Source organism: Phyllobates terribilis, unplaced genomic scaffold, assembly GCF_046119375.1.
Source record: "Phyllobates terribilis strain yellow unplaced genomic scaffold, ASM4611937v1 Scaffold_11__3_contigs__length_659146591, whole genome shotgun sequence".
Taxonomy (NCBI): Eukaryota; Metazoa; Chordata; class Amphibia; order Anura; family Dendrobatidae; genus Phyllobates; species Phyllobates terribilis.
Window position 1 is genome coordinate 262153540 of NW_027362771.1, and position 24345 is coordinate 262177884.

A 24345-nucleotide genomic window follows, 5' to 3' on the forward strand; every position below is an offset into this window, starting at 1 on the left:
GCAAGGTAGCCAGGAAGAGTACAATTAGTTGGGGAGGCCTACAACTCCGCCTGGCCAGGGGAGATCCTACCTGCTCACGGACTGACCAGGCCCCGATCGCTAGCCAGTACTCCCGGGAGGGTCCGCCTTTGCCACCAGTAAAGACCCTAAACTACACCGCACCGTCTCTGAGTGGTTCCTGGTGCCTGCGTGCAATTCTACTATCCCCATCATCCACGTCTGCTGCCCTGAGGCCATACCCCTCCCGTTGGGGGTTATACCATCCACGCTGCACAACCGTACCACCGGCCTCAGCGGTCTGCCCTGCAGCGGCGGTCTCATAACCGCATCCAACGGGTGGCGTAGTCGAACTCTATACATCTTACTCAAAGTTCTGCCACTTGGTTTGACACCCTGGGCACGGACCGGGTCACCGCCACGAGGACTACTACCAGTATCAGATCCGGCTCCGGGTATTCCCCGCATGCGCAACGCTACACAACATGGCCCAGGGGGTGCGTCATATGGGCTTTCACTGCTAGGTGAATGTTCGTAGAACCCTTCCTAGTCAATATGCTAGCTGACGTTGATGGGGAAGGTTGTGTTTGGCTCTAGTGATTTTTTTTTTTTGTAATTCAGTCTAATTTTCTTATTTTTTTTTAATTGTTTTTTACAATCTAATGCCCAAACTGATGAAAGATCGCCATCGGACCATTGATGAACTCTTTGAGTTGACTGGTATATCACGGAGCTCTTGTCAATGAATTGTAAACAGAGGAATTGGACAGGAAACAATGTGCAGCAAAATTTGAGCCTCACCTGCTTACCCCTGACTTTAAAGTCTCTTTAAATCAAACTGAAGTTTTAAAATGTTGAAATAAATACACTATTTGTTACAAATTAATTCCGGTTTCATTTGGGTACCCCTCGTAACAACCGTCTCCCATGCTTTTTTTTTCCCAAAATGAAACTAAACTTTATAGCTGCACATTGTTTGTGTGAATCAGCCATCACAAAATAGGTGAAAGAATGAACAACTCATTGAAAAAAATAAATCAATGGAGCCAAACGCAACCTTCCTCCAACGATGCTGGCTGGCAAACTGACTCAAAAGGGTTACTCAAACCTTTACCTAGTAGGGAAACCCCGTTCTACAAGTGTCCTGCTCTTCAGAAGATGATATCTGTTTCTTTGGGTACCCTCTCGTATGTACGTTACATGAAAGGAAGAGATTGAAAAGGTGTCCTGTTTAAAAACAGAATTCAAATGTGGAGATTTTTTTCAACAACATAAATGGCATCTGGTTGTGACAGGATTGCCGTTTAATGTTATTAAATGTTTTAAATGTATTTTTAATTCTCATGTTGAAAATATAATTGCATCCTTCAACGGGATGCAAAAACGTAGTGTGAACAGGTGCTTTGGGGCACACACAATTTTGGATCCTGTGGAAAGGTACTTTTGATGGGATGCAACACAACACAAGAATAGGCTATTTTTTCTGTCCTAAGAAGAGGATGTAGATCCTGATTTTTCCTCTAGCATATATATCCTCTTAAAGGGACTCTGTCAGCAGGATTTTGCTGTGTAATCTGGGGGCAGCATGATTTAGGGGGTGAGACACTAATTTCAACGATGTGTCACTTATTAGGCTGTGTGCTGTTGTTTCAATACAATGAGTGTTTTATCAGTATGAGACTCTCTCTGCTGGACTAGGTGCTAATGTGAATCCTGATCCAACTCTGTCCCCCACCACTGATTAGCAGTTTACTGTCAATATACAATGTACACAGAAAGCTGCTAATCAAGGTGGTTAGCTGTCTGAGCTCTGCTATGTGTTACATCTAAAAACGCTGATTGTAACTGAACTGCTGCACCAAGTAGACTAAGTGATACATCACTGGAATCAGGGTCTCTTACTCTACATTATACTGCTCTCAGTTGGTGTAGCAAAAACTTGGAGACCGATTCCCTTCAAGTAGTACTCCAAATTCAAATCAACAGTATGAATTAACAGGATACAAAATAGTGGTGTGGGCCCAGCCTTCCTGCTGAATAGCTTTTATAGATGACCTCTAGATCATTGTACCCAAAATGTCTCTATGAAGGTTTAAAGAGAACTTAGAGTGTACTAGAAATAACAATATATGTGATTATAGCCTAGGAAGCCACACTTCAACATGACATTGTAATTTAGTATAACGTTTCATCCACACAGGAAACGCAAGACAAGCAATTAGGAGACGGCTACAGACTAAATATTGCATGTGTTTAAAAATGCACAGTCTGCTATTTCTACATCTATTTTCAGGAGGTCTGGTTTCCATTTGATTGATGAATCAGCTTTATTTTTTTCAAGGGCTCTCATTAAATTATATCCCCCTTCTTTAACCAAAACCCAAGAGGCTAGAAATTCCATCATGGTTTATCTATAAAATGAACACATACTGCCTAGCGGGCCCGGGTCAACTGCTTGGAATGTAGTCTAAGTAAAGAGGGAGGTAACAATGGATTATGCCCTTATTTCCTATCACATTGTTTGGCTTGTTGCTATGTTTAGTTTTGTATTTGTGCTTTTCTAACAATGACAAGCTAACTGTTATAACAATCCCAGGTTTTGTATAGCAGCCCTTGTCATGAAGGGTTACAGATTACACAAACCAAAATATGCAAGAACAAAATCCCAACAGACACAATGTCATACAGAGTCTAACTATTGAGACAGTGCATCCATAGCACATTCACATAGCTGAGATAACAGCACCATTCTACCTGACCCGACAGTCAGAGGGCATTATTCATAAAATGTCACTGGCTGAACAGTGGTGATTCATTTATTTTAAATAGTATACGTCATGGCAAAAAGCTGCTGCCACAATTGTAGCCTGGGATAGCGTTAATCTAAAACTGCCTTCTATCAGATGTCAGCACAGTTTTCCTTAAAGGGAACCTGACAGCTGATTAATGCTGACCGATCCACAGGCAGCATGTATCTGACACTAGCTGTATAATTTCAGCTAGGTATGATTGACTCTGAAGTGCTGCGATATTTCAAAGAAAAACATATTTTAAAAGTTGAAAGGGAGCGAGGGGTCAGGTGGGCCCCTCGTGGCTTCTCCTTGCCTGCTCCTCTTGACTGTCAGGTTTCCCCCTGTGTGCGTGTATGGGAGAGACCTGTTAGTCACTGGCAGCGTACTTGCCTTTCTGACTAATCTCCAGTATGCCTCGGTCCCAAGCAGCTTTCAAAGTATATTTTTCTCTGACACACAGTAGCATGTCAAACATACATGGCTGTGATCATATAGCCAGTGCCTGATATATGCTGCCTTTAGATCAGGTAACATCTATCAGCTATTATGTTCCCTTTTAAGGGAAACTATTACCTATTGCATAAAGCAGGTTTTTGTGTTACATGTATTTTTTAAGTTTTGGCAGTTTTTTTTTCATATCACGATCTGTACAAAAAATAAAAAATAGAAATCTTGCAATTTCCAGACTGGCCATTGGGATGTCAGGATTACAATGACAGGTAACACCTCTATACACAGATGATAACACAGGATCCACCAATCACAATAGGTGATATCACAGCTAACCCCCATTCCCCTCCCTTTACAATGACCCTTGAGTCAAAAGCTCTTCATTGAGGTTAATGTACATGTGTTGTTTCCTGAAACAACAGGAAGTTAGAGTTCGAGTTTAAAAAAGCCCCACTGGTCAGTGTGAAAATTGCAAGATTTCTATTTTTTTTTATTTTTAATACAGATTGTGATATGTAAAAAACATTGGCAAAAAAATACATTTAACACAAAACGCTGTTTTAACAACTGGTAATTTTCTGATGATAGGTTCCCTTAGCGTAGAGGGTGAACAAAGGCTGGGAGTTATTTAGCAACATCTGCCCATCCTCTTTCATGCTACAGCAATAAGAAAAAGAGGAGAGTTGTTTCACAGAGACCACTGGTGTACTAGGCAAGTATAGATTTTTATTCATGAGTAACTATGTTTTACATGTTAGATGCAATCTAAAGCAGAATTCTAGGGCAGGGTAACTATTTATTTAGCCTATGAGAGCGAACATCAGAGTCTCTCAGGAAACACGCCATGACTTCATCATACAATACGGCTGACCACCAATACAGCACAATCTGAAATGCTGAGTGTTGACCTTTGCATAACTTACAGACTCCCAGCAAACATCTGGTCGCAAAGTTTTAGCCTAAAATGACTCACAAAAATGAGCTGAGTGTGAAATTTTGTAGTTGGGACGATTAGGATTTGCTTTTAACAATATATAATAGATATATCCCAGATCAGTGGTCTACATCATGATGGTCTTCAGGTAGTCAGGGCATGCTGTGGATGTAGTTCAGCAAGAGCTGGAGAGTCACAGGTTTGAGATCCGTGTCCTACATTGTCACTTCTGTTTTTCAGCATCTATAATTATGCTGATATTTGGAGGAAAATCACTTGAAAGCAGCCAAACTTCCCATCAAAAGTGATCTGTTGACTATGATTATCTTAGTATACTTGTGGCTAGGTTTTATAGTTTCATTTTGCGCTACATTTCACGGTAGAGGAGCAAACGCAGTGAAGGAGGAGGAGAAGATTCACATATATGTCTTATGCGTGTCGTTAGTTATTTTGGAAGCTGGTGGTGGAAAATGTGATTTTATGGCTGTATTTTAGAATTCTGCAGAATTTACAATTGCTTGGAATATCATTGATTTGAAGAATGTATCTATACATTTAATAAATGTCCTTTCTGAAGGAAGATGTTCTTTCTATCTAAACCCCCTGGTAGAGACTGGCAGCTACAGTGACTTACCCTGTATGTAGTGTCTGGGCTATGGAGAAATGCACAAGTAAGGCAATGGATATAATAATAAACTTCATCAGCGGTAATACAAATACAGCTTTGGTACATTGATGTTAGAGATTTATTTTTCTTCCACCGTCCATATCTGAAAATGTCACTTGCTTGGTGGTCCTTAAAGAATACCACTCAGCTATTATAAATCCACATATTTATGTCATGCTCTGATTGTAGGAAACCCAGTGCTCTCATATTCTCTCTTTACCATCATAATGCTGAATTGTACATTGTTATTCTCTTTACAACACCACTTTATAGCCTGGACCAGCAGGCTGGTACTTTATAGACCAGTGATGCCAGTGATAATAAGGACGAGGATGATGAAAGGAACATACTGGACATTTCAGACCCATTAATTACATGGACCATTGCCAGAGGTAAACTATGTACATATAGCATCACATAAAACGGCATTCCCATCTGGAGCCCAGATCACACATTACTCACCCGGCATTTTACTGCACACACAACATAAAGCACAGTTCCTGACCTACAGGATTTTCTGCCTAAGCCATATGTAAATGATAGGGAAATGAGTGTTCCCTTTGGTTACTTTATTAAAACCATACCACTTTAACTGCGCGGCTTTTTGAGGCTAATGATTTGTGATGTAGGGCTCAGCAAGATATTTCATAGTGTTCATGGTGGTGTTTCCACAAATATTGGAATCCTTGGCTAAAGAGAAGCCTTACCTCATCTGAAATGTATGTAAGATCATGTCAGGTATCTGTGCAGATACAACATGGTAATTCCTTGGCAGAAGAAATGGGAAACAGGGAAAAAGAATCAAATGACCATGTCTCCTGACTTCAAACTCAAGTCAATAGTCTGAAGTAATCAGATTGTCATTATTGTATTTTACAGGGACTGATGGCTCTTGGGGCCCAGAGTAAAATAAGAGAGCTTTCTGTGTCAGAGTGCCTGGGAGTCACAGACATCGGTATACAGGTAACATGGTATAAAGGAGCACAGTGGCTCAGTGGTTAGCCCTATAACCTTGTTTGTATGTTCTCCCTGTGTTTGCGTGGGTTTCCTCCGGGTTCTCCGGTTTCCTCCCACGCTCCAAAGACATACTGATAGGGAATCTAGATTGTGAGCCCCAATGGGGAAAGTGATGATAATGTCTGTAAATGCTGTGGAATTAATGGCGCTACAGTGAGTAAAATAAATACTTTATTTATGTTGGTAAGCAGAAAATGGAGCACAGCACTCCAGGCCCAATGTTAAGTGCTCGGGGAGGGTCCTTCCACGTGTATATACACTGCTCAAAAAAATAAAGGGAACACTTAAACAACAGAATATAACTCCAAGTAAATCAAACGTCTGTGAAATCAAACTGTCCACTTAGGAAGCAACACTGATTGACAATCAATTTCACATGCTGTTGTGCAAATGGAATAGACAATAGATGGAAATTATTGGCAATTATCAAGACACACTCAATAAAGGAGTGGTTCTGCAGGTGGGGACCACAGACCACATCTCAGTACCAATGCTTTCTGGCTGATGTTTTAGTCACTTTTGAATGTTGATTGTGCTTTCACACTCGTGGTAACATGGGACGGATTCTAAAATTCACAGAAGGTAGTGTAGCTCATCCAGGATGGCACATCAATGCGAGCTGTGGCAAGAAGGTTTGCTGTGTCTGTCAGCGTAGTGTCCAGAGGCTGGAGGTGCTACCAGGAGACAGGCCAGTACACCAGGAGACGTGGAGGGGGCCGTAGGAGGGCAACAACCCAGCAGCAGGACCGCTACCTCCGCCTTTGTGCAAGGAGGAACAGGAGGAGCACTGCCAGAGCCCTGCAAAATGACCTCCAGCAGGCCACAAATGTGCATGTGTCTGCACAAACGGTTAGAAACCGACTCCATGAGGGTAGTATGAGGGCCCGACGTCCACAGATGGGGATTGTGCTCACAGCCCAACACCGTGCAGGATGCTTGGCATTTGCCACACAACACCAGGATTGGCAAAGTCGCCACTGGCGCCCTGTGCTCTTCACAGATGAAAGCTGGTTCACACTGAGCACATATGACAGACATGACAGAGTCTGGAGGCTCCGTGGAGAGCGATCTGCTGCCTGCAACATCCTTCAGCATGACCGGTTTGACAGTGGGTCAGTAATGGTGTGGGGTGGCATTTCTTTGGAGGGCCGCACAGCCCTCCATGTGCTCGCCAGAGGTAGCCTGACTGCCATTAGGTACCGAGATGAGATCCTCAAACCCCTTGTGAGACCATATGCTGGTGCGGTTAGCCCTGGGTTCCTCCTAATGCAGGACAATGTCAGACCTCATGTGGCTGGAGTGTGTCAGCAGTTCCTGCAAGATGAAGGCATTGAAGCTATGGATTGGCCCACCCGTTCCCCAGACCTGAATCCGATTGAGCACATCTGGGACATCATGTCTCGCTCCATCCACCAACGTCACGTTGCACCACAGACTGTCCAGGAGTTGGTGGATGCTTTAGTCCAGGTCTGGGAGAAGATCCCACAGGAGACCATCCACAACCTCATCAGGAGCATGCCCAGGCGTTGTAGGGAGGTCATACAGGCACGTGGAGGCCACACACAATACTGAGCCTCATTTTGACTTGTTTTAAGGACATTACATCAAAGTTGGATCAGCCTGTAGTGTGTTTTTCCACTTTAATTTTGGGGGTGACTCCAAATCCAGGCCTCCATTGGTTAATAAATTTGATTTCCATTGATGATTTTTGTGTGATTTTGTTGTCAGCACATTCAACTTTGTACAGAACAAAGTATTCAATGAGAATATTTCATTCATTCAGATCTAGAATGTGTTATTTGAGTGTTCCCTATATTTTTTTGAGCACTGTAGTAGGAAGAACTAAGCACTCTGACAAATTGCAAAGTATAGTTGTTCTGTTTATTATTAGGAAATAAAAAACTGTGATGTTTCATTAAAACTGTATGACCTTTCTGAAACGATGGATTGTAGGAGCTAAACAGAATGGAAAACAAAAGCTCAGTGAGTAGCGGTATGACCACTCTGGATAATAGGGGATCGTACCCCTACTCAATGTGCTTCTCTTTTGCATTCTGATTAGCTCCTGCAATCTGATGCTTGACAAAGGTCATGTAATTTCACCAAAACCTCATGTTTTGAATTGGCTAACAGTAAACTGGACAACTATTCTTTACAATTTGAAAGAGTGCCACGTTCTTTCTCAACAGTATACTAACTAATATATCAAATTATACATGTAATATTTTTAAACTTTTTAAACACAGTTTTTGATGAGTCAGTTTAAAGGGTTTTCTCATGATGTTTCTTCAGTAGCGCTCCGCTCCTCTGCCTCCCGGATTCCTAGTTGCCAAGAACAGTCCTGCTGCATGGTCGCACCGCTGGTAAGAACTGAGCGGTCTACCCGGCTGCTAGCAAAGGCAGCTTGGACTCTGCAGCATGGAAGAAACGCAGAGGGACTTAGGATGGTTGAATCCAGCAAGCAGGCGGTAAAGCACAGAGCTTGCAAGTCGCATGTGCCAGTCTGAAACCACAGTGGTGGCTGGTAACCTTGGCAGTGAGCTGTACACTAAAAATTAAAAATCCCTCTGTTGTTAAGAATAGGGAGGATTTTTAATACAAGTTAAACTGCAAGACTTCTTGTTTTTGAAAGCTCTTTGCAATTTAACCCATTTGACATCTTGAGATAAAACCCTTATTCATTGCAAAATAATATTTAGTTACAAGGTAACAAAAATTGTCACAAGTTGAAAACAAGAGTCCTGATACCGATGTACAAATAAAACTTTATATATGTACACCACTCAAGAAATTAAATCATTTTATTCAAATTACATCGTGCAAATAAGCTCAAAGGGTGAGCAACCATAGAGCGAAGTGTCGTGAACATGTGCACTTAAAGCTGCATTTACATTAAAAGATAATAGTGAATGAGCGTTCTTAAGAAAGCTTCTTCACGATAATCTTTCAGTGTAAACAGGCTGCTGATTACCCAATGAACAAGCAAAACACTCATTAATTGAATGAAATGATCTTAGCATCGTCCTGTGTAAATAGGACTCGTACTGCCTAGAAAAATGGCAGCCTATACTAGATTATGTCATTTACTTTGGTCTGTGTAAACAGACAAACGATTGCCCGTTGGTAAAAGTTTACTGATAGGTGATCGTTTAGTGCCACTGGTTGTTCCATGTAGATGAAAAATCTGTTAACGCCCCTTGGATAAAGGGGGAATTTGCATATTGGGCATACCAAACTGCAAAATCCTATGTAGCCCTTGTAGTGATATATCTCATTTAACATATAAAATGTTGTAAAAGGTTCTCTTTAACACCTTTTTTTATTTATGCACAATGATTTATGTTCTAGTTTCCATTGTCCATTGAAAAGTCTCCAAGGAAATGTTCTGGTTCTTTAGGTGGTTACTGACAAACCTAAAACACATGAATTACTTGTGGAGTAGTAATTTCCATTTTAGTATTTTTATAGTCTTACAATTCATTCCTCATGATAGATTAATGAGCAGAGACACTTAACAATGCAGAGAGGTTTACAGATCCTTCTGGGGCTTTGGAAGACATCTCAGTCTAATTTATACCTGGTCAGGGTTCACAGATGAGAAATGGTTGTACCACATTGTCTACTGACTTCAGCTCCACACAGTTCTGCAATGTTGGTGTTACTCTTGTAGCTTGCGTGTAGGTTTGGAGTGTTTCTTTGTAATTTATATGACAGGTAATCATTTCCTGTCATTTGTACAAAAAAGGCAAAAATTGGCAACACCAGGATAAAAAAGGAGACTACACATGTAGGTAACAGAGGTGTATCTAGGTTTTGCAGCACCTGCGGCAAGAATTCAACTTGACACCTTCCTCCCCATCCCCCCACCTCATTCATATGTGATTCGCACACTTAGTCATGTGCTGACTAGCTTCTCTTCCTAATTCTCTCAATGTTTAGTGAAAAACAGAGGAGCAGGAAGAAAATTCTTGGTGTCACGTGACAGTGAATGTATGGCATGCTACAGGGCTTCATTTTATAATTAAAGGGCTTGTCTAAGTTTGAGATGAAAGTCTGCAGTCACTCTATATGACTGCAGGCTTCTGAATTCTCACAGCGCATGAACTGCATAATTTTAGGATTCTCCCTTTCCAGTGGCAAGAGTGTGCGGTCATTGAGCACAAGTATGCGATTCGTATACTTCTGGCCACATTCTAAAAGACACAAGTACAATTGATCACTGGTAGCTGGCGTGCTGAGATGGCAGCCGGCTCAGAGAACAGCCGACTCCCACTACCGGGGGCAGCAAAATGCAGCTGCCGGGAAAACTCAGACAGCCCAGCGGCGCCTCCCCGCCGGCTGCGCCCGGGGAAAATGCACAGCCTGCCTCCCCTAGATACGCCCCTGCTATGTACTACATCTGAACATAGACCATAATTGTGCAGCCTGTATCATATATATATATATTTTTTTATTATATACACATATATATATATATATATATATACACACTGCTCAAAAAAATAAAGGGAACAGTCAGCAGATCACTCTCCACGGTGTCTCCAGACTCGGTCACGTCTGTCACATGTGCTCAGTGTGAACCTGCTTTCATCTGTGAAGAGCCCAGGGCGCCAGTGGCGACTTTGCCAATCCTGGTGTTCTCTGGCAAATGCCAAGCGTCCTGCAGGGTGTTGGGCTGTGAGCACAACCTCCATCTGTGGACGTCGGGCCCTCATACAACCCTCATGGAGTCGGTTTCTAACCGTTTGTGCAGACACATGCACATTTGTGGCCTGCTGGAGGTAATTTTGCAGGGCTCTGGCAGTGCTCCTCTTGTTCCTCCTTGCACAACGGGGGAGGTAGCGGTCCTGCTGCTGGGTTGTTACCCTCCTACGGCCCCCTCCACGTCTCCTGGTGTACTGGCCTGTCTCCTGGTAGCACTTCCAGCCTCTGGACACTACGCTGACAGACACAGCAAACCTTCTTGCCACAGCTCGCATTGATGTGCCATCCTGGATGAGCTGCACAACCTGAGCAACTTCTGTGGGTTGTAGAGTCCGTCTCATGCTACCACGAGTGTGAAAGCACAACCAACATTCAAGTGACCAAAACAACAGCCAGAAAGCATTGGTACTGAGATGTGGTCTGTGGTCCCCACCTGCAGAACCACTGCAGGTGGTCTGTACTGTATGTATATATATATATATATATATATATATATATATATATATATATATATATATATATATATATATATATATATATATATATGTTTCCCAAAATCATATTAAACTAGGGCACATCAACATGCATAAGTAAGAGTGTGCCCATGCAACTCCAAAAACATGGAAAAAAAACAGAGAAACTAGGAGTTTCTTATGCTAAAATATGACAATATTGCAGCAGATCTACTGTTTGAAATGCGGCTTGGAAGAAAATATAGATTATTTAGCCTGAAAGGGTTGTAAACCCATATAGTACAAAAGGATGCAGGACAAATTAAAACACAAAAAAATCTAATAATTTACCTCATCATAAAAATTATAGAGTACAAATACGTCATGAAAATAGGGGGGAAGGTGTGGAGGGCCACCTGGGAACAACACCTGAACTTACCCTGCAGTCACAACATACCTAGTAAGGCTGCGTGCCCACTATGCGTTTTTCAAGCGTTTTTGCCGTGGTATTTCCGCAGCGAAAACGCTTAAAAAACGCTTGGTAATACGTGCCCCATGGTCCCCAATGATAATACGCATGTGCTGTGCACTTGCTGCGGAAATTTCCGCTGCGGATTATCATTGCGGAAAAATACACAGCATGTCCATTAATTTTGCGGACACACAGCGTAATTGCCGCCATTGACTTGCATTGAAACGCATACTATCCGTGTCAGCACATTTGCACACACGGATATTAGGCGATTCTATGTGCGGATGGTACCCGGGTTTGGAGAAGAGGAGACTCTCCTCCAGACTCGGGTACCATAGAACCTGTTAAAAAAGAATTTAAAGTAAAAAATAAAGATTATACTTACCTTCCGATGGCCCGCGGTGTTTTCTTCGCTCCGTCTGGTCTGTTGTATGGGTCACGGTGGTGTGAAAGGACATGCGATGACGTCATTTAGTCATGTGACAGGTCACGTGACTGCTGATGTCGGCGGTTGCGTGACCTGTCACATGACTCAATGACGTCATCACAGGTCCTTTCACACCACCGCGACCCATACAACAGACCAGACGGAGCGGAGGCCATCGGAAGGTAAGTATAATCTTTATTTTTTACCACTGTTATTCTTTTTTTTTTTTAACTATTACTTGGTCACACTATATAAATCCATGCTGGTTGCATGGATTTATATAGTGTGACCAAGTTGTCAAGTACTTTCCAAGTGATGCTAAAATCGCTTGGAAAAGCGCTTGATAACCCGCATGCAGAAATGCATGCAAAAACGCTTGACAAACGCTTCTACCTGGCAGGAAAAACGCATGTAAAATCCGCATACGTTTTTCCTGCCAGGGAGAAGCAGAAAAAATATGCAGCATTTCTGCATCGTGGGCACTTAGCCTAAACCTGCCATATGCTCAGCATATGTTTAGATCAGGGTTGGACTGGGACTTAAATTCAGCCCTGGCATTTGAGCCCACTTGCTATGAAGTGAATGTGATATATGTTCGTTGATTTTTGTAGATCGCTCGAGATATATATCACATTTAGAGAATACAAATTGCTGTAAAGCCAGAATAACACTATGTGAAGTTTAAAGGGAACCTGCCAGGGTAGATAACTCTTATTTACCTGCAGATATAGGGTTAATCTGCAATTTAATAGTATTGTGAAGGTGCCCAGACACTGTACTGAAAGTGTGTATTCTATTTCTCCCAGGAGCCACCGTCTTTTAGTCATGCAGGCGTGCCCGGAGCAATTAGTCACCACTCACAGCAGTGAGAGCGGCAGCTGTAAGCATGCCCTGGCACTGACTGACAGCCGACTGTGCACTGATGCACAGCTGGCTGTCAGTCAAGGAAAGAATGCATCAAACAAGGACCAGGCTCACCCATGAAAATGACCACTATTGGGGCGGCGCTGGTCTTACATAGTTACATAGTTTATAAGGCCGAAAAAAGACAAGCGTCCATCCAGTTCAGCCTATTTCTTGTGCACTGCAGCTATTTCGCAGCGTTGATCCAGGGGAAGGCAACAAAAAACCATGCGGTATAGGCCAATTTACGTCATTGAGGAAAAATTCACTTCCCGACACTGCTGTCCCAGTTCACTTCTTATAATGCACACTAACAGTGCGGTCTCTTTCCGGCTCGTCACTTCTCATTAAAGTCGGAGAGGTTGTGTATTGCCACTGTGTACTGAGAAGAATATTGCACAGTGACAAGAACCTACTGAGCATATGTCGGAATTGACAACTTACACATGCTCAGTAGAGCAGGGACTAGCCCAGCCCCTGATATGGACGTCACTGATGATGCCATTGGCGGACACAAACAGAAAAGTGCCCTTGTGCAAGAACAGTATATGGGCCCTTTGCAGTCCAATAGCTTCTCATAATGCACAATTCCACATGTTTTGGAGGTTGAAATGAGCCTCCTGACCCCTTGGGCCCCTGTGCAGCATCAATGCTATGTCCGCCCCTGGATGACACTTCATTTCAGGGTGGGGACAGAGGCTGCGTCACTGACCACAGCCTCCGGCTCTGATGATGACTCATTTGAAAATCCCCATTGCATGCTGGGATACTCAAACGGAACATCATCAAACAGGAAAGAGATAAAAAAAAAAAATAACTAAAGCAGTTAGATTAGAGAGAGAATAATAATGACTTGTTAATTAAATCATATTACTATTAGATTATTACAATAAATAGTCATTATTAGCTTCGGACCACCCCTTCAAGGTGCATTGACTGCACCTAAATGTACAATGAAAGTGAACCTTTCGACTGCCCTAACTCCCTAAACCATCACCATGACTGTATTGCACACTTTTTCTACATTTTTATTAGTCTCTTTTTGTGATTGATAGTGATTGATGATGAATGTAAAATTAAAGTGGTTGTCCACTACTTAGACAACCCCTTCTCAATCACTATTATATTATTCCTCCAGTAAAAAAAACAAAACACTTATGCTCGCCTCTGGTGCCGATGCTGTTCCAGGTTATCCTCCAGAGCTTTCCACAGCAGATTAACGCTCTGGAGGAGCTGAAACGCATGCAGGTTCTAAATAGAAGAATCAAGATCTATGACATATGTGAGTGCCAGGAGTTTTTCATTCTCCACAATGAGACTTACCCCTTAGACGCATACAGTGTAGATTAATTTCATACTACTTACGTATTAGAGAAGATTAGTACATTTCCCTTATTGAGTTAATGCTATTCACTAAAGTCTCACCAAATGTATGTAGTCCTTCCCATAAAATTCTTGCAAAATGCTGATTGAGGGTGTTGTCTTCTAGATATCAGATTCTTGGGCTGCTCAGAGTTTCTTCATTTGACCTTACATTTTGTCTCATTAGTTCTGAATAGCTTCTGTTCTGCACAGGAAAATATTGGCAATCACATACATAAATCTGTACATCTTATACAACAGAAATACGTTAGAGATTTTAGTTGGTGTCAGTAGCTTTGTCTAGAATATAACACCATTTACTAAGTCGAAGAATTAGCATGAAATGCAGCTGTGAGAATATCAGTTAAAACAACAGGACAGCTGCTTTTTCTGTTCTGATCTTACTAGCAAGATGTAGGAAACATTTTAACATTTACAAGATGTTAATGTTTTATGTGCCAGAAAAATACTGATGCAGCTGTATAGACAAGGTTTAGTCAAATTTCAGTCTTGAAATCTTAGAAAACTACCAGGCATAGTGAGGAAAAAGTCACAAATAAAGCAGAATAGTATCAGGCCATAGTAATGACTGCCAACAGTTATGGGATTAAAGACAATAGAGGCCATATGTACAGACCCCTTTAAATTTTTCACTCTTTGTTTCATTGCAGCCATTTGGTAAATTCTAAAAAGTTCATTTTTTTTCTCATTAAAGTACACTCTGCACCCCATCTTGACTGAAAAAAAATGTAGAAATTTTTGCACATTTATTAAAAAAGAAAAACTGAAATATCACATGGTCATAAGTATTCAGACCCTTTGCTCAGACACTCATATTTAAGTCACATGCTGTCCATTTCCTTGAGATGGTTCTACTCCTTCATTGGAGTCCAGCTGTGTTTAATTAAACTGATAAGACTTGATTTGGAAAGGCACACACCTGTCTATATAAGACCTCACAGCTCACAGTGCATGTCAGACCAAATGAGAATCATGAGCTCAAAGGAACTGCCCAAGGAGCTCAGAGACAGAATTGTGGCAAGGCGCAGATCTGGCCAAGGTTACAAAAGAATTTCTGCATTACTCAAGGTTCCTAAGAGCACAGTGGCCTCCATAATCCTTAAATGGAAGAAGTTTGGGACCACCAGAAGTCTTCCTAGACCTGGCCGTTCAGCCAAACTGAGCAATCATGGGAGAAGAGCCTTGGTGAGAGAGGTAAAGAAGAACCCTAAGATCACTGTGGCTGAGCTTCAGAGATGCAGTAGGGAGATGGGAGAAAGTTCCACAAAGTCAACTATCACTGCAGCCATCCACCAGTCGGGCCTTTATGGCAGAGTGGCCGGACGGAAGCCTCTCCTCAGTGGAAGACATATGAAAGCCTGCATAGAGTTTGCTCAAAAACACATGAAGGAATCTCAGACTAGGTTCACCTTTCATCAAGACACTGACCCTAAGCATACAGCTAAAATAACAAAGAAGTGGCTTCAGAACAACTCTGTGACCATTCTTGACTGGCCCAGCCGGAGCCCTGACCTAAACCCAATTGAGCATCCCTGGAGAGACCTGAAAATGGCTTCCCACCAATGTTCACCATCCAACCTGACAGAACTGGAGAGGATCTGAAAGGAAGAATGGCAGAGGATCCCCAAATCCAGGTGTAAAAAACTTGTTGCATCATTCCCAAGAAGACTCATGGCTGTACTAGCTCAAAAGGTTGCTTCTACTCAATACTGAGCTAAGGGTCTAAATACTTATGATCATCTGATATTTCAGTTTTTCTTTTTTAAAACATTTGCAACAAAATTCTACATTTCTGGGGTTTTTTTTAGTCAAGATGGGGTGCAGAGTGTACTTTAATGAGAAAAAAAAATAACTTTTTAAAATTTACCAAATGGCTGCAATGAAACAGAGTGAAAAATGTAAAGGGGTCTGAATACTTTCCGTACCCACTGTATATCTACAGTACAGGTCCGTACATAACACATGTGTATATGAATCCTCTTCCTCTCAAACTTAAAGGGGTTGTCCGGCGAAAATTATAATTACCTATGATTTGATTTTACGGAAACCCATGACAGCACCCATGAGAGAGGGCTCTACCCCATCGCTGGACAGGACAGGAAGCCCAGAGCAAGATAAAAACTCCCACTTCCTCCTTCAGTAGTTTCTAGAGTAATTAAGCAGGAGTCGTCCAAATTTATCATTATCATCGTCAATATTTATATACTCATTCAACTTTACTCTTCACACTATGTGAAAAGAAAAATAAGGAGACAGAAAACCTCAACCAACTGCAAGCCAGAAAGAGGGATTTTGAAAGGGTGCAGCACCCATGAGAGGATCACAGAGCAACACAATCCGATAGAGTGGAAACAACACTCTTAAGATTTTACACTTGATGGAAAGATCCAAAGAATAATCCAGCCTAATGGGTAGTGCTTAAAATCAATTATGAAAGTTCTAGAGATTATTCAATCAAGATAATAACACTTTTGATTAGGAGCCTTGATGAAAAAGTGCCTCCAATCTCATTGGAAGCACCTAACCTGCTAACGAATAATTTGCCTAACAAGAACTCTTCTTTCATTTGATGAGAGGAATTATATTCACGCACCTTCATTATCTATATGACTGGTAATCTTCTGGGATTGGGAATAAACAGAAGGAGAGTAGGACAATTGGCAACAGTAGAGAATCCTGGAAGCCATCACCCCAAAGAGGCCAGGTCTGGTGAAATAAAAAACACCGGACTTCAAAAACTGTAGTAAAAAGAGGATTTAATTAGATATTCTGTACTTGTTAAATGACCTAACCAACACTAGAGTACCCAAGAACAGGTACTAAAATAAGTATGGTGATGGAAGCACAAGTCAAGTGATCCAATGAAACCTGGTAAGCCTATAAAGCACCAGAGTAGGGTTCTGACAAGGGATGTCAGGGCCAATTGCACCTGTTTTTAAAATCGCCCGATTATCTAGTTATGGTTAAGATAATTATGCTTAAATAAGGCTTCTTAAGGTCAAGATCGGAACCTCACAGAAGACATATTCTAGTGTCAATAACAGTTGAACATATTCAAGGTACAAATTATATTATAAACCCCTTGTGGGTTTGAAATATACACTCAAATTCCATGCCATCAAGTCTAGCTTGAACACGCAGGTATGCCAAACTGGTTTTAGAAACAGAAAAGAACAGTACTTCTGAAAGTACCCAAGGGATTTTACCCTATATTCACTCCCTACTAAACTATTAATGAACAAATGGGTGTAAATAAAAAAAATATCTTTACTATTCTGTATGTTTCTCTATTTGGTGTGTCCCATTAGGGCATAACCTTAAGCCTCTCAGAAAAATAAAATGGGACTTTACAGCTAACCAAAAAAAACCACGGTAGGTAAGGAATTACATTTAGTAGAAATTCTGGTCACTTCTTCCCAGATTTGTTATGCAAAACATCTCACACAACCAGAGCAAGCAAAACTGGTCTGACCTATACAATATAAAGTAGAGTTCCATTCATACACTCTTATAAAGAAATATTCCCTATAATGGCATTAACTCTCCAAACTGAAATGACTGCTTACAACAGAGTACAACCATGGAGATTGGTAGATAAAAATTAAATGCATGACAGATTAGTCTTCTGGCAAAGAGACTGAGAAAGTTGAGTGATAGCCTTTACACATATAAGTTAAGAATGAAAAGGGACTGATTGGAACAGCAGCATAACCCTTAACCTATTCCTTCACATGAGGAAGCAATTGGGAAGATATAGAGACCTCCTATACTTCTGGTTAAAGCTTAGATGGTCTTAATCCAAGGATTTTAGAAATCCGTACCCTCAGCAATTTAACTTATTGATCCTTCATCCTGCTCTTCTGCCTATCAGGATAGCTTATTCATTTTCACCAGAGAAGGTATTTATCCTTCGCTAATAGTTTGACAAGTAGAAGATATAATCCATCCACTGATTCTTCCGTTTATTAGGCTTAATGCTAGACTTGCAATCTTATTACTCCATAAAGGAACATTGACTAGACCTTCAATGATCTCACCAGACATGGGCTTGGTTCACATAGGGTTCGCCAGTACGTTCAGTGGTTCTGTTGGGGCTTAAGTCCAAACCCCCGCATAACGGAATTTGAGCATATCCTCCATTGGGGACATTGACTACAATGATGCAGATGGAGTCACACTGTGCTCCGTCGTGCACCACTTTCTGCCATATACACCTATTGGAGGTGGGCAGCAAGACGTAGGCCCCAACACAGTCACTGAACATAGTGGCAAACGCTATGTGAACCCAGCCTTAGCTCAATTTACCTGTCTTTCTACTTCAAACTGACTAGCGATAATGGTTTCACTAGCTTTAATGTAGACTTTCCCATTTTACAACTGCAAACTAGGATGATTAACCAGGACCTTGATGGTTTCACAGACAATCTGGATGTGCCCATCTTTCAACAACATCTAGGAAGGATTCACAGGGATATTGAGGATTTAGCAACCTAATACTGGCAAGCCCACCTTTTGACTACAGACTAGGAGTGTTGACTGGGGAAATAATAGTTTCACCAGTCTTAGCACAACTATGTCCATTTTATAACTCCAAGCTGAGAGGATTAACTGGGACATTGATGTTCTACCAACTTAATGCCAACAAGCCCATTTTATGACTCCAGATTAGAAGTTTTAACTGGATTTACATTGGTTTCACTTGGTTTAGCATAACCATGTCCATCTTACAACTCCAACTGACTGGGATATTAATGGTTTACCAACATAACAATGACCAGCCCATTTTATGACTCAAAATTAGGATGATAGACTGGGCTTACGATGATTTTATCTGATGTAGTGCAATATGCACATCCAAGTAGGAGGCATAAACAGGAATTTTGTTGTACTCAACAGACTACATGCATAGATATTATCAAGTTAAGACCTTACTGGCCCCCTCTTTAATGTCTAATAGAACCGCAACAGACCACTAATATCATCTAGCATTCAACCTGCATCGGGCCGCAAGCCAAAAGGTAATGAAGTCCTGAGGCACAAAGTAACAAGCTCGAAGCATGTTGTGAGGCAGAAGGCCCATCACATTATGAAGCAGTAGTCCAGAACCATATCAAGAAAGAGAGGGTGACACCAAGCTACAAGGCAGCTGGGCCCCATAAACCATGAGTCATCAAGCTAACCAACCTTAGCCACAACGCCAAGCCATGAGGCAACAATTTAAACCAAGCCAATTCATGAGGTAAGACACTAAACCAAACCAAGCAAAGCCATGGGCCTGGCATGGCAAGCTGAACAAACAAAAACTGTAGCGTACCAGGCCAAGCAAACACCAACCGTGGGGTGTCAGGCTGAGCAAACACCAACTATGGGGTGGCAGGCTGAGCAACCACCAACCGTGGAGCAGAAGACCGAGCATCAAACATGGCAACTGGGACTGGAGGCTAGAAATCTAGCCTTCTGTAAGCTAATGTAAGCCCTGTCTCGCGGGTGAAGTCATTAGTAATGGGAAAAACAAGATAACTTGTTAATTGGTGAGCATCCAACCGCTGGGATTTGCACCAATCAGCAGAACGGGGAACTTTTTTATCCCCATTAAAATGGAGCGGTAGCGCGCATGCTCGACTGCTGCTCCATTCATTCCCTATGGGGCTGCTGAGCCCTGTGCTCAGCTTTTCCTGGCATTCCCCACAGAGAATGAATAGAGTGGCGATCGGGCGTCTGACCTACTGCACTACTTTGTAACAGGAGTAAAAGTTCCCCTTTAGGGATAAAAATTTCCCAATCTGCCAATCGATGCAGGTCCCAGGAGTGAGACATCCACCAATCAGCAAGTTATCATTTGTTTTAACTGGACAATCTGCTTAAACGTTAAGATGTTTTACATATAAACATCTTTAAGGTGTTAGACCTCTTCAAAATCCTTTTATTGTTGAGATGGAATTGAATGTGCAGTAACAATTATGCCTGCCCAATTACTTTCCGAGGGGTCATTATAATTGTCACCATGGGCGGTTTAACTCATTGGATGCCACAATCAACAGTGTTCACAGCATAAACAAAGGGGGGGGGACTTTCTGTGTTAGCCAATCGAGTTTGTAGTTTGCCTGACAATTCAAGAATGACAATCTTGGGTCCTGCATTTTCTGTGCATAGACTATAAAGCATCCGAATACCTATTACATAGGTGTTCTAATACATTATAATAAAAAAAAAAAAATAGTCAAAGTATATGCATGAGACGCATAAACATGGCAGACCATGTAATCATTTAACAAACACGTCTGTGTGCTGTCCATTCACATCATGAACCCATTCATTGTCATGTGAGTTTGGCCTGCAAATTGGACAAAAGGTGGAAATACATCCATTTATTTGTGTGGCCCATTGGTGTTCAGGTGTCCTTGTACTATCCTCTAAAAACTGCACACATACATGAAACATACAGTAGAAGTGTGAATGAGGCCTTAATTTTGACTGTTTCCTTTTATAGAAATTCTGCCATCAATCAAAAGATCTTGAAGTGCTGGATATTTCCCATTGTTTGCAAGTAACAAACAACACAATAAAAACTATTGCATTTTGCTGTAAGATGCTCACATCCATCAATATTTCCGGATGTCCAAAGGTAAGCTATAGGAGTATAACATGAAAAGTGAGACACCCATACAAATCTCATTAAAATAGGTAAAGTTGTATTTCTTTTCAATCAACTTGCATCTAATATTCATTTCAGGAAATAAGATAGAATAAATTACATATTCCTGAGACTTGTACTACCTTAAGTCTACTAATAACTGCATGAAATGTCTTGTTCATTTTCTTCTGTACAATCTTATAGTACCCTCCTTTAGCTCCAGTTGTATGTTATCATGGCTTCTTTTATGGCAGAAGTCTGTCATCGTCTCACTGTATGTTCCAGCACCTTGTTGATAAGCCCAAGTGTATGGACTCATACTACACCTTTGTTTCCAATTTCAAAACAACCAAAGAAAAAATATGCCAGGACAGAAATAATCAAATCAATATATGAAAATATCAAGTTTATTAAATATAAAATTAAGAACAATGGGTACAGACAGTCCCAAAAATACAGACAAAATTAAAATTGATGGGTGAGTTGGTGAGGGAAACCACTACAAAAATTATATACAGTGACGAGCAAAAGGGTAACAATGTTGTGAACTTTTGACTTTCAGGCTCCATAGCTCACCATCCACTACTGCTTTGAACGTGAGACTACCATCATTTTACAGACAATCATCTTGGCTATCTAAAACATAAATTTGACTTGCAACTATTTAGCATATGATTAGTTATGCAGATTCTTACCATGTCACATCATTGTTACTGTTTTGCTCCTAAAAATCTAAATTGAAATTATTTTGTTGGTATTTTGTAAATCCACCTTTGGCTTTCAACACTGCCTGAATCCCTCTGGGCGTGCTCTCCATCAGATTCAAGCATGTCTCTACCGAAATCTGATCCCAGATCTCTTTTACATGTTCCCAAAGTTGGTGCATACTGGACGACTCACTTGGGTATGTATACAGTTTTTTCTTCAACTCTACCCATAAGTGTTCAATTGTGGGGGCCAATCCAGCATTGTCATTGAACCATTTCTTCACCAAACTCGACGTATGCTATGGGTCGTTGTCCTGCTGGAACACTATGCAATCCTTTTCATACCCATAGTACTCGAGTGTACAAAGTAATTTGTCTTGTAGGATACTCACATATAGCTCAGCATTGAGACCATAAATGCTGGCTGGGAAACTACTCCATATTATCAAGTTTCCTTCACCAAACTTGACAGTTTCTTCAATTTCTCCATCCATTAACCCCCTTTTTCCCTTGTCTCTTCCAGATCCATTTGCACCCATCAGAGCCTAGTCTATTGACTTTTGTCTCATCGCCCTAAATCACCTGTACCAGTCTTCTACTGTTCAGTTGTCAGACTTTTTGCAAACTTGAGTCGACGTTTCTTATGATATTGAAGTCGAGGCTTCTTCACTTTTTTTGAGCCACCATTCAAGACTTGTGTAACCTGCATTGTATGGTGCTTGCATGGATGTCTGTGATCTCACTATTCTGAAGCTTTTGTTTGTCGCACCAGAACTAATAGACCTTGTGATGAGCCAATTGTTGACTCCAATATTTTGCCTGGATGTCCGGACTTCATTTTGTATTCTTTCAACTGTCGTGGCACTCACATGATGCAGTTTTGCAATTTTCTTGGCCGAGAGACAGCTATTGAGGAGCTAGATGATGCTGTTTCTCTTTTCTTGGGAAATCTTCATGGCTGCTCCTCGATTCAAACAAGTGACCTTTCCCTTGGGAATCAACCTAATAACACACTGAGCTATTAGGGAATGTGAGGACAGGTTGTATTTTGTAGTATACAGGAAGAAAAGATTTTTCCACCATCAGGAACAAAATTAGTAACAATGCAGTTACATGACAAGAATCTGCATAACTAATCATATGCTAAACATTGTAAGTCAAATTTATGTATGAGATAGCCAAGATGATGGTCTATAAAATGATGGTAATCTCATGTTAAAAGCAGTAGTGGATGGTGAGATACGGAGCCAGAAAGTCAAACGTTCAAAACATTGTTATCCATTTGCTCTTCACTGTAGGTATATGTATGTATGTATACACTTAGTAAAGTCAGTGCATAATAAATCATAGAGACAAATGAGAAAAACATATATATATTTATTATTCCACAATATAAAGGAATGTACGGTTGAAACCAGAAGTTTACATACACTATATAAAAAGACAAAAATGCCTTAAAACATTCTTTCTCTCTCATTATTCTGGCATTTGGCAAATGCCCATCACAGGGTATAAAATACTTATGGATACACATACATAGTGATCTTTCTCGACTGTTTGACCTCAATTACAAACCCTTACTTGGTCAAGTCCATAAGGACCTTAATTTATGGACTGTAAAGGATTTCTCATGGTTCGGCAGAGTAATTATATTAAAAATGAATATTTTACCTAGACTGCTTTACCTTTTTCAAACTATCCCGACGAGAATCCCTTTAAATTTTTGGAAACATCTACGTAGTAGCTTTTGTAAGTTCATCTGGTCGTCCACGTATTCGTGGTGATATATTAGTCAGGTCTAAACAGATGGGAGGCCTCGGTCTTCCGGAGTGTAGAAAATACTACATGGCAGCAGTCCATGCCACAATACTCGATTATTTTCACCATCAACATGGGAAGCTTTGGGTTCTTATAGCACAAACTATATGTCCAAGGGCATTAACTACACTCCCCTGGAATCCACATCCCTCAGTCCTTAAACCCTCTCAACAATCCTACAGCACATACTGTACAATCCTATCCCTACGTCGAGACAATAAGATCTCTCTAATTGACTCACAGAGCCCATTATACCCTATCTTAGACAATCCCACCTTTTTACCGGGGCTATCTTCCAATCGATTTCTGGGAAGAAGTAAATATCGCCCCCTTCACTTTGCTCATGTACTATCTAACGCATCTTTAATACCCCTCAACGAGATATTTCAGGACTGCTCTATCCCTCCAAGAGCCAACTATGACTATAGACAATTGCAACATTTCTATTCCCATGTTAGAGAAGATAGACAGCTCAAGGGATCTTACAAATTTTGAAAAACGGTGCCTGTCATCGTCTCCACCCTTGTGCTCCATCTCATTGCTCTACAAACACCTAATAGCCCAAACTACAACTATCAAACCCTATTGCGATGCATGGGGAAGAGAACTGGGCAAATCTTTTGAAGACTCACAATGGGCTAAATGTTTTCAATTTGCTCACAAAACGTCAATTGCAACCAAAGCTCAAGATCATCTCTAGAGGGTACCGTGTTCCCGTATTACTGCACAAGTGGTTTCCCGCAGTATCAGATGCTGGAAATGTGGAGTAGAAGAGGGGACGATGACACACATTTGGTGGAGCTGTCCCATAATAAGAGGTTTCTGGGCCCAGGTAATTCAGACTATTAAAAAAAATGACTAGTCTCTCTGTGCCCGACTCTCCTGAATCTCTTCTGCTCTTTATGATCCCAACTAGTCTCACCAATAGAGATGAGCGTTGTTCTACTCGAACTGTTCGCCAATCTCAAATTCGAGCTGTTTTGGGCGG

At 41.2% G+C, this 24345-nt stretch overlaps 1 protein-coding gene across 2 annotated transcripts in view; it reads left to right on the top strand.

Annotated features, from left to right (window-relative positions):
* FBXL13 (F-box and leucine rich repeat protein 13) overlaps nucleotides 1–24345 on the top strand; it is a 277666-nt gene that overhangs the window by 229298 nt on the left and 24023 nt on the right. The window contains exons 18-20 of one of the 2 annotated variants that reach the window (XM_073652270.1): nucleotides 5720–5803; nucleotides 20689–20823; nucleotides 22063–22803. In XM_073652270.1, coding sequence (XP_073508371.1) covers nucleotides 5720–5803; nucleotides 20689–20823; nucleotides 22063–22116 — 273 coding nt within the window. In that variant the 3' untranslated portion in view covers nucleotides 22117–22803. Of the gene's footprint in view, nucleotides 1–5719; nucleotides 5804–20688; nucleotides 20824–22062; nucleotides 22804–24345 lie in introns of those variants that run through there. The other variant, XM_073652269.1, reaches the window with a different exon arrangement.